This window comes from Chrysemys picta, chromosome 5 (genome assembly GCF_011386835.1).
Source record: "Chrysemys picta bellii isolate R12L10 chromosome 5, ASM1138683v2, whole genome shotgun sequence".
In the NCBI taxonomy this organism is placed as follows: Eukaryota; Metazoa; Chordata; order Testudines; family Emydidae; genus Chrysemys; species Chrysemys picta.
The window spans coordinates 27,993,348-28,004,559 of NC_088795.1; the positions used below are offsets into that span (position 1 = coordinate 27,993,348).

Here is an 11,212-nt window from a genome sequence, read left to right on the forward strand (position 1 = left end):
ATCTTTTTTCTTGCAAAGGCGCCACAGGTCTGACACAAGGCACTGCATCTCTAGCAAACCAAGTTTGCTAGTCTCTAAGGCGCCACAGGTCTGACACAAGGCACTGCATCTCTAGCAAACCAAGTTTGCTAGTCTCTAAGGCGCCACAGGTCTGACACAAGGCACTGCATCTCTAGCAAACCAAGTTTGCTAGTCTCTAAGGCGCCACAGGTCTGACACAAGGCACTGCATCTCTAGCAAACCAAGTTTGCTAGTCTCTAAGGCGCCACAGGTCTGACACAAGGCACTGCATCTCTAGCAAACCAAGTTTGCTAGTCTCTAAGGCCTGGTCTACATTAGGCGTTTATGTCGAAGTTAGCGCCGTTAAATCGAATTAACCCTGCACCCGTCCACACTGCGATGCTATTTAGTTCGACATAGAGGTCTCTTTAATTCGACTTCTGTACTCCTCCCCGACGAGGGGAGTAGCGCTAAATTCGACATGGCCATGTCGAATTAGGCTAGGTGTGGATGGAAATCGACGCTAATAGCTCCGGGAGCTATCCCACAGTGCACCACTCTGTTGACGCTCTGGACAGCAGTGCGAGCTCGGATGCTCTGACCAGCCACACAGGAAAAGCCCCGGGAAAATTTGAATTTGAATTCCTTTTCCTGTCTGGCCAGTTTGAATCTCATTTCCTGTCTGGACATCGTGGCGAGCACAGCAGCACTGGCAACGATGCAGAGCTCTCCAGCAGTGATGGCCGTGCAGTCTGGGAATAGAAAGAGAGCCCCAGCATGGACTGATCGTGAAGTCTTGGATCTCATCGCTGTGTGGGGCGATGAGTCCGTGCTTTCCGAGCTGCGATCCAAAAGAAGGAATGCAAAGATCTATGAGAAGATCTCTAAAGACATGGCAGAGAGAGGATACAGCCGGGATGCAACGCAGTGCCGCGTGAAAATCAAGGAGCTGAGACAAGGCTACCAGAAGACCAAAGAGGCAAACGGACGCTCCGGATCCCATCCCCAGACATCCCGTTTCTACGAGGCACTGCATTCCATCCTCGGTGCTGCCGCCACCACTACCCCACCAGTGACCGTGGACTCTGAGGATGGGATACTGTCCACGGCCGGTTCCTCGGACATGTTAGGGGACGGGGAAGATGAGGAAGGAGATGAGGAGGGCGAGGCAGTCGGCAGCTCTCACAACGCTGATTTCCCCGACAGCCAGGATCTCTTCATCACCCTTACAGAGATCCCCTACGAAGCGTCCCCCAGCCGTTACCCCGGACACAGAATCTGGTGAAGGATCAGCCAGTAAGTGTTGTAAACATCTAAACATTTATTTTTAACAAAACAGGAATATTAACAATTAAAAGAATGGGTTGTTCATGATTAGTGTGCCCTAGGCGCTTAAACGGTTTAGTAATGGGCAGTGCAAGTTTTGAAAAGAAATCTAGCAATGTCCGTTTTTCAGTGATTGTCCTGCACAAGCCGCTCTACTGTTTATTCCCTGCTACTGCAGCTACAGTAAAATGCGGTCTATGTGTCCGGGGATAGAGCAGTAATCCTCCTGGGACATCTCGATGAAGCTCTCCTGGAGGTAACTTGAAAGCCGTTGCATGAGGTTCTTGGGGAGAGCGGCCTTATTGGGTCCTCCGAAGTACGACACGTTGCCGCGCCACGAGATTATCAAGTACTCGGGGATCATTGCTCTGCACAGCAGGGCGGCATACGGCCCTGGTCTTTGGAGGCTTTCCCGGAGCATTCTCTCTTTGTCGCTCTCGGAGATCCTCATCAGGGTGATGTCGGCCATGGTGACCTGCTTTTAATTAGGTAGGGGAATGTTAGTGTTGGGACTGCTTTCCCGTTCCTTTACAGAACTGTAACCGCTGGTTTGCAGCCACGCGGTGGAGGCGGGAGAGGGGCAGCCGAAAGGGATCGTTCCCGGGGACAGCCGCGAGGGGGTGGGACAGGGGCAGAGTTCCCGCTTGCCGGATTGCTGGCAGCAGGGACTGACATTGATTTAAATGTGAAATGAGGCCAGTGGTAATATAAAAGTTTTAAACTGCCACAAGTGTACGGCTTACCATGTCTGCCTGCAACAGAAATTCCGTTGTGCTGCCTCGCTTCTCAAATGTGCTGTTCAAGACCCCAGGCACTGAATGCGAAGGCCGAGAATTCGACCTTGTGCTGAGTGCGCATGTGAAAGGTGCTGTGCATGGTCTTGTTCACAGAGAAAGACTATGTTCTTTGTTCACAACTACATTTATCTTTCTGAGGAATTCACTCCCTTTTTCCCATTTCCACAGCCCCGTCTGCGACTGTCTCACAACCTAGCCTGGAATCACACTCCCAGAGGCTAGCGCGGATTAGGCGTAGGAAGAAGAGGACACGGGAGGACATGTTCTCTGAGCTTATGGCCTCTTCCCAAGCCCAGGCAGCACAGCAGACCCAGTGGCGGGGAGAACTTGACCCGAATGCACCAAGCCAACATGGATCGGGAGGAGAGGTGGCGGCAGGAAGACCAGCAGGCGACTCAAACGCTGCTTGGACTACTGAGGGAGCAAACGGACACGCTCCGGCGCCTTGTGGATGTTCTGCAGGAACGGAGGCAGGAGGACAGAGCCCCGCTGCAGTCCATCTCTAACCGCCCTCCCCCGCCACCAAGTCCCATACCCACCTCACCCAAAGTGCAAAGAAGGAGAGGCGGCAGAGTCCCTGCTAAGTCTCACTCCACCCCTGCAGAGAGCTCTAGTAGCAGAAGGCTCTCATTTCCCAAAATTTGAAAAGTTCTTTCCTTCCCGCCTGACACAAGCCCCCATCCAAGTTTCACCTCCCAATGCCATGTGTAGTTGATAATAAAAAATTCGTTTCTGTTAACTACTGTTTCAATCATGTTCTTTTGGAGGAGGAGGGGAAAGGGGGTTGGTAATTGGACAGGACAGTCTCCTTTGGCAGGGTACATAGTCGGGGGCAGGCACAGCAGCAGGGCACATACACAGTGCAGTGATGCAGTGACTAGTTGCCCCGGTTAGTCTGGGAGGTTGTTTTGATGTAATGTTGGGGGGGGGGGGTGGGTTGCTCTGTGACTTTGTGGCGGGGGAGGGCAGTTACAGATCTTAAGCGCCGGTCCTTAGGCAGGATGACAGAGCCACACAGCATGGGATCTGTAACCGTCCTCCCCCTGCCACAAAGTCAAATAGACCCCCCATACACACAGTCCCGATCAGGGGGGTTGACAGGCTCCGTTGAAACAAGCATCCCACCGCAGCGGAGCCTGTCAATCCTTGAGTTTAGAAGCTGCATTCGCGTCACAACACTACACCCGCCCCGCACCACAGTCTGCGTCCCAGTTTTAAAAAATTCCCGCGAAAACAGTATTAAAGAAAACGGTGTGCTTTAACAAAGTAGAACTATTTTTATTTCGACACGTGTGTTGGAGGGGGGGTGAAGGGGGTATGTAACTGGATAGGATAGTCAACATTAACTGGGTAAAGAAACGGGGGCAGGTTTAGCTTCTCAGTACACAAACTATAAAGTCACAGGTTACCCTGCTCACTCAGGAACTTTGCTTTCAAAGCCTCCCGGATGCACAGCGCTTCCCGCTGGTCTCTTCTAATCGCCCGGCTGTCTGGCTGTGAGTAATCACCAGCCAGGCTATTTTCCTCAACCTCCCACCCCGCCATAAAGGTCTCCCCCTTGCTCTCACAGAGATTGTGGAGCACACAGCAAGCTGCTATAACAATGGGGATATTGGTTTCGCTGAGATCACAGCGAGTCAGTAAGCTTCTCCATCTCCCCTTGAGACGGCCAAAAGCACACTCCACCACCATTCTGCACTTGCTCAGCCGGTAGTTGAAGAGTTCTTTTTCAGTGTCCAGGGCGCCAGTATAGGGCTTCATGAGCCAGGGCATTAGCGGGTAGGCTGGGTCCCCGAGGATGACTATAGGCATCTCCACATCCCCAACAGTTATTTTGTGGTCCGGGAAGTAAATACCTTGTTGCAGCCGTCTAAACAGACCAGAGTTCCTGAAAACACGAGCGTCATGAACCTTGCCCGGCCATCCCACGTAGATGTTGGTAAAACGTCCCCTGTGGTCCACCAGTGCTTGCAGCACCATGGAAAAGTAGCCCTTTCGGTTAATGTACTGGGTGGCCTGGTGGTCCGGTGCCAGGATAGGGATGTGAGTTCCATCTATGGCCCCACCGCAGTTTGGGAATCCCATCACTGCGAAGCCATCTATGATCGCCTCCACGTTTCCCAGGGTCACTACCTTTGGCAGCAGTACATCAACGATTGCCTTGGCTACTTGCATCACAACAACCCCCACGGTAGATTTGCCCACCCCAAACTGGTTCGCGACTGACCGGTAGCTGTCTGGCGTTGCAAGCTTCCAGAGGGCTATGGCCACTCGCTTCTGTACACTCAGTGCAGCTCGCAACCGGGTGTCACTGCGCTTCAGGGCAGGGGACAGCAACTCACAAAGTTCCAGGAAAGTTCCCTTCCGCATGCGAAAGTTTCGCAGCCACTGGGATTCATCCCAGACCTGCAGCACTATGCGGTCCCACCACTCAGTGCTTGTTTCCCGTGCCCAGAATCGCCGTTCCACGGCATCAACATGACCCATTGCCACTGTGATGTCCTCGGCGCTGGGTCGCCTGCTTTCTGACAGGTCTGTGCTACTCTCAGACTTCAGGACATCACCGCGGTGCCGTAGCCTCCTCGCCTGACTTTTCTGCATCTGCCTCAGGGAAACCTTTATGATAAGCTGCGAGACGTTGAGAGCGGCCACAACTGCAGCGATGGTCGCAGCGGGCTCCATGCTCGGAGTACAGTGGCGTCCGCGCTGTCAATGACTGGAAAAGCGCGCGAACTGTTTTCCCGCCGGCGCTTTCAGGGAGGGAGGGCGGGAGTGATGGACGGATGACGACAGTTTCCCCAAAAGCACCCTCGACTCATTTTGTTACCCAGAAGGCATTGCCGGCTACACCCAGAATTCCAATGGGCAGAGGGGACTGCGGGAACTGTGGGATAGCTGACCACAGTGCACCGCTTCGAATGTCGACGCTATCACCGTTAGTGTGGACGCACAAAGTCGAATTACTGTCCTTAGTGTGGACACACACGTTCGACTTTGCAATATCGATTACAAAAATTTGATGCAAGTAAAATCGAACTACTCTCGTAGTGTAGACAAGGCCTGAGGCGCCACAGGTCTCTGACCCAAGGCACTGCATCCCTAGCAAACCAAGTTTGCTAGTCTCTAAGGCGCCACAGGTCTCTGACCCAAGGCACTGCATCCCTAGCAAACCAAGTTTGCTAGTCTCTAAGGCGCCACAGGTCTCTGACCCAAGGCACTGCATCCCTAGCAAACCAAGTTTGCTAGTCTCTAAGGCGCCACAGGTCTCTGACCCAAGGCACTGCATCCCTAGCAAACCAAGTTTGCTAGTCTCTAAGGCGCCACAGGTCTCTGACCCAAGGCACTGCATCCCTAGCAAACCAAGTTTGCTAGTCTCTAAGGCGCCACAGGTCTCTGACCCAAGGCACTGCATCCCTAGCAAACCAAGTTTGCTAGTCTCTAAGGCGCCACAGGTCTCTGACCCAAGGCACTGCATCCCTAGCAAACCAAGTTTGCTAGTCTCTAAGGCGCCACAGGTCTCTGACCCAAGGCACTGCATCCCTAGCAAACCAAGTTTGCTAGTCTCTAAGGCGCCACAGGTCTCTGACCCAAGGCACTGCATCCCTAGCAAACCAAGTTTGCTAGTCTCTAAGGCGCCACAGGTCTCTGACCCAAGGCACTGCATCCCTAGCAAACCAAGTTTGCTAGTCTCTAAGGCGCCACAGGTCTCTGACCCAAGGCACTGCATCCCTAGCAAACCAAGTTTGCTAGTCTCTAAGGCGCCACAGGTCTCTGACCCAAGGCACTGCATCCCTAGCAAACCAAGTTTGCTAGTCTCTAAGGCGCCACAGGTCTCTGACCCAAGGCACTGCATCCCTAGCAAACCAAGTTTGCTAGTCTCTAAGGCGCCACAGGTCTCTGACCCAAGGCACTGCATCCCTAGCAAACCAAGTTTGCTAGTCTCTAAGGCGCCACAGGTCTCTGACCCAAGGCACTGCATCCCTAGCAAACCAAGTTTGCTAGTCTCTAAGGCGCCACAGGTCTCTGACCCAAGGCACTGCATCCCTAGCAAACCAAGTTTGCTAGTCTCTAAGGCGCCACAGGTCTCTGACCCAAGGCACTGCATCCCTAGCAAACCAAGTTTGCTAGTCTCTAAGGCGCCACAGGTCTCTGACCCAAGGCACTGCATCCCTAGCAAACCAAGTTTGCTAGTCTCTAAGGCGCCACAGGTCTCTGACCCAAGGCACTGCATCCCTAGCAAACCAAGTTTGCTAGTCTCTAAGGCGCCACAGGTCTCTGACCCAAGGCACTGCATCCCTAGCAAACCAAGTTTGCTAGTCTCTAAGGCGCCACAGGTCTCTGACCCAAGGCACTGCATCCCTAGCAAACCAAGTTTGCTAGTCTCTAAGGCGCCACAGGTCTCTGACCCAAGGCACTGCATCCCTAGCAAACCAAGTTTGCTAGTCTCTAAGGCGCCACAGGTCTCTGACCCAAGGCACTGCATCCCTAGCAAACCAAGTTTGCTAGTCTCTAAGGCGCCACAGGTCTCTGACCCAAGGCACTGCATCCCTAGCAAACCAAGTTTGCTAGTCTCTAAGGCGCCACAGGTCTCTGACCCAAGGCACTGCATCCCTAGCAAACCAAGTTTGCTAGTCTCTAAGGCGCCACAGGTCTCTGACCCAAGGCACTGCATCCCTAGCAAACCAAGTTTGCTAGTCTCTAAGGCGCCACAGGTCTCTGACCCAAGGCACTGCATCCCTAGCAAACCAAGTTTGCTAGTCTCTAAGGCGCCACAGGTCTCTGACCCAAGGCACTGCATCCCTAGCAAACCAAGTTTGCTAGTCTCTAAGGCGCCACAGGTCTCTGACCCAAGGCACTGCATCCCTAGCAAACCAAGTTTGCTAGTCTCTAAGGCGCCACAGGTCTCTGACCCAAGGCACTGCATCCCTAGCAAACCAAGTTTGCTAGTCTCTAAGGCGCCACAGGTCTCTGACCCAAGGCACTGCATCCCTAGCAAACCAAGTTTGCTAGTCTCTAAGGCGCCACAGGTCTCTGACCCAAGGCACTGCATCCCTAGCAAACCAAGTTTGCTAGTCTCTAAGGCGCCACAGGTCTCTGACCCAAGGCACTGCATCCCTAGCAAACCAAGTTTGCTAGTCTCTAAGGCGCCACAGGTCTCTGACCCAAGGCACTGCATCCCTAGCAAACCAAGTTTGCTAGTCTCTAAGGCGCCACAGGTCTCTGACCCAAGGCACTGCATCCCTAGCAAACCAAGTTTGCTAGTCTCTAAGGCGCCACAGGTCTCTGACCCAAGGCACTGCATCCCTAGCAAACCAAGTTTGCTAGTCTCTAAGGCGCCACAGGTCTCTGACCCAAGGCACTGCATCCCTAGCAAACCAAGTTTGCTAGTCTCTAAGGCGCCACAGGTCTCTGACCCAAGGCACTGCATCCCTAGCAAACCAAGTTTGCTAGTCTCTAAGGCGCCACAGGTCTCTGACCCAAGGCACTGCATCCCTAGCAAACCAAGTTTGCTAGTCTCTAAGGCGCCACAGGTCTCTGACCCAAGGCACTGCATCCCTAGCAAACCAAGTTTGCTAGTCTCTAAGGCGCCACAGGTCTCTGACCCAAGGCACTGCATCCCTAGCAAACCAAGTTTGCTAGTCTCTAAGGCGCCACAGGTCTCTGACCCAAGGCACTGCATCCCTAGCAAACCAAGTTTGCTAGTCTCTAAGGCGCCACAGGTCTCTGACCCAAGGCACTGCATCCCTAGCAAACCAAGTTTGCTAGTCTCTAAGGCGCCACAGGTCTCTGACCCAAGGCACTGCATCCCTAGCAAACCAAGTTTGCTAGTCTCTAAGGCGCCACAGGTCTCTGACCCAAGGCACTGCATCCCTAGCAAACCAAGTTTGCTAGTCTCTAAGGCGCCACAGGTCTCTGACCCAAGGCACTGCATCCCTAGCAAACCAAGTTTGCTAGTCTCTAAGGCGCCACAGGTCTCTGACCCAAGGCACTGCATCCCTAGCAAACCAAGTTTGCTAGTCTCTAAGGCGCCACAGGTCTCTGACCCAAGGCACTGCATCCCTAGCAAACCAAGTTTGCTAGTCTCTAAGGCGCCACAGGTCTCTGACCCAAGGCACTGCATCCCTAGCAAACCAAGTTTGCTAGTCTCTAAGGCGCCACAGGTCTCTGACCCAAGGCACTGCATCCCTAGCAAACCAAGTTTGCTAGTCTCTAAGGCGCCACAGGTCTCTGACCCAAGGCACTGCATCCCTAGCAAACCAAGTTTGCTAGTCTCTAAGGCGCCACAGGTCTCTGACCCAAGGCACTGCATCCCTAGCAAACCAAGTTTGCTAGTCTCTAAGGCGCCACAGGTCTCTGACCCAAGGCACTGCATCCCTAGCAAACCAAGTTTGCTAGTCTCTAAGGCGCCACAGGTCTCTGACCCAAGGCACTGCATCCCTAGCAAACCAAGTTTGCTAGTCTCTAAGGCGCCACAGGTCTCTGACCCAAGGCACTGCATCCCTAGCAAACCAAGTTTGCTAGTCTCTAAGGCGCCACAGGTCTCTGACCCAAGGCACTGCATCCCTAGCAAACCAAGTTTGCTAGTCTCTAAGGCGCCACAGGTCTCTGACCCAAGGCACTGCATCCCTAGCAAACCAAGTTTGCTAGTCTCTAAGGCGCCACAGGTCTCTGACCCAAGGCACTGCATCCCTAGCAAACCAAGTTTGCTAGTCTCTAAGGCGCCACAGGTCTCTGACCCAAGGCACTGCATCCCTAGCAAACCAAGTTTGCTAGTCTCTAAGGCGCCACAGGTCTCTGACCCAAGGCACTGCATCCCTAGCAAACCAAGTTTGCTAGTCTCTAAGGCGCCACAGGTCTCTGACCCAAGGCACTGCATCCCTAGCAAACCAAGTTTGCTAGTCTCTAAGGCGCCACAGGTCTCTGACCCAAGGCACTGCATCCCTAGCAAACCAAGTTTGCTAGTCTCTAAGGCGCCACAGGTCTCTGACCCAAGGCACTGCATCCCTAGCAAACCAAGTTTGCTAGTCTCTAAGGCGCCACAGGTCTCTGACCCAAGGCACTGCATCCCTAGCAAACCAAGTTTGCTAGTCTCTAAGGCGCCACAGGTCTCTGACCCAAGGCACTGCATCCCTAGCAAACCAAGTTTGCTAGTCTCTAAGGCGCCACAGGTCTCTGACCCAAGGCACTGCATCCCTAGCAAACCAAGTTTGCTAGTCTCTAAGGCGCCACAGGTCTCTGACCCAAGGCACTGCATCCCTAGCAAACCAAGTTTGCTAGTCTCTAAGGCGCCACAGGTCTCTGACCCAAGGCACTGCATCCCTAGCAAACCAAGTTTGCTAGTCTCTAAGGCGCCACAGGTCTCTGACCCAAGGCACTGCATCCCTAGCAAACCAAGTTTGCTAGTCTCTAAGGCGCCACAGGTCTCTGACCCAAGGCACTGCATCCCTAGCAAACCAAGTTTGCTAGTCTCTAAGGCGCCACAGGTCTCTGACCCAAGGCACTGCATCCCTAGCAAACCAAGTTTGCTAGTCTCTAAGGCGCCACAGGTCTCTGACCCAAGGCACTGCATCCCTAGCAAACCAAGTTTGCTAGTCTCTAAGGCGCCACAGGTCTCTGACCCAAGGCACTGCATCCCTAGCAAACCAAGTTTGCTAGTCTCTAAGGCGCCACAGGTCTCTGACCCAAGGCACTGCATCCCTAGCAAACCAAGTTTGCTAGTCTCTAAGGCGCCACAGGTCTCTGACCCAAGGCACTGCATCCCTAGCAAACCAAGTTTGCTAGTCTCTAAGGCGCCACAGGTCTCTGACCCAAGGCACTGCATCCCTAGCAAACCAAGTTTGCTAGTCTCTAAGGCGCCACAGGTCTCTGACCCAAGGCACTGCATCCCTAGCAAACCAAGTTTGCTAGTCTCTAAGGCGCCACAGGTCTCTGACCCAAGGCACTGCATCCCTAGCAAACCAAGTTTGCTAGTCTCTAAGGCGCCACAGGTCTCTGACCCAAGGCACTGCATCCCTAGCAAACCAAGTTTGCTAGTCTCTAAGGCGCCACAGGTCTCTGACCCAAGGCACTGCATCCCTAGCAAACCAAGTTTGCTAGTCTCTAAGGCGCCACAGGTCTCTGACCCAAGGCACTGCATCCCTAGCAAACCAAGTTTGCTAGTCTCTAAGGCGCCACAGGTCTCTGACCCAAGGCACTGCATCCCTAGCAAACCAAGTTTGCTAGTCTCTAAGGCGCCACAGGTCTCTGACCCAAGGCACTGCATCCCTAGCAAACCAAGTTTGCTAGTCTCTAAGGCGCCACAGGTCTCTGACCCAAGGCACTGCATCCCTAGCAAACCAAGTTTGCTAGTCTCTAAGGCGCCACAGGTCTCTGACCCAAGGCACTGCATCCCTAGCAAACCAAGTTTGCTAGTCTCTAAGGCGCCACAGGTCTCTGACCCAAGGCACTGCATCCCTAGCAAACCAAGTTTGCTAGTCTCTAAGGCGCCACAGGTCTCTGACCCAAGGCACTGCATCCCTAGCAAACCAAGTTTGCTAGTCTCTAAGGCGCCACAGGTCTCTGACCCAAGGCACTGCATCCCTAGCAAACCAAGTTTGCTAGTCTCTAAGGCGCCACAGGTCTCTGACCCAAGGCACTGCATCCCTAGCAAACCAAGTTTGCTAGTCTCTAAGGCGCCACAGGTCTCTGACCCAAGGCACTGCATCCCTAGCAAACCAAGTTTGCTAGTCTCTAAGGCGCCACAGGTCTCTGACCCAAGGCACTGCATCCCTAGCAAACCAAGTTTGCTAGTCTCTAAGGCGCCACAGGTCTCTGACCCAAGGCACTGCATCCCTAGCAAACCAAGTTTGCTAGTCTCTAAGGCGCCACAGGTCTCTGACCCAAGGCACTGCATCCCTAGCAAACCAAGTTTGCTAGTCTCTAAGGCGCCACAGGTCTCTGACCCAAGGCACTGCATCCCTAGCAAACCAAGTTTGCTAGTCTCTAAGGCGCCACAGGTCTCTGACCCAAGGCACTGCATCCCTAGCAAACCAAGTTTGCTAGTCTCTAAGGCGCCACAGGTCTCTGACCCAAGGCACTGCATCCCTAGC

At 53.5% G+C, this 11,212-nt stretch overlaps 2 protein-coding genes across 3 annotated transcripts in view; both read left to right on the forward strand.

Moving 5' to 3' along the window:
• Window positions 1-11,212, forward strand: part of LOC122172901 (alcohol dehydrogenase 1A-like) — an 89,116-nt gene that overhangs the window by 30,235 nt on the left and 47,669 nt on the right. The window lies entirely within an intron of this gene.
• LOC135983565 (myb/SANT-like DNA-binding domain-containing protein 2) lies at window positions 229-3,016 on the forward strand. Its single transcript, XM_065596159.1, has 2 exons — window positions 229-1,296; window positions 2,292-3,016. Exon 1 carries the CDS (start codon window positions 719-721, stop codon window positions 1,283-1,285), a length of 567 nt encoding a protein of 188 aa, XP_065452231.1. The 5' UTR covers window positions 229-718; the 3' UTR covers window positions 1,286-1,296; window positions 2,292-3,016.

Bases quoted from the DNA above. Each gene is read 5' to 3' on its own strand.
- LOC135983565 (XM_065596159.1), top strand. From the start codon at position 719: ATGCAGAGCTCTCCAGCAGTGATGGCCGTGCAGTCTGGGAATAGAAAG.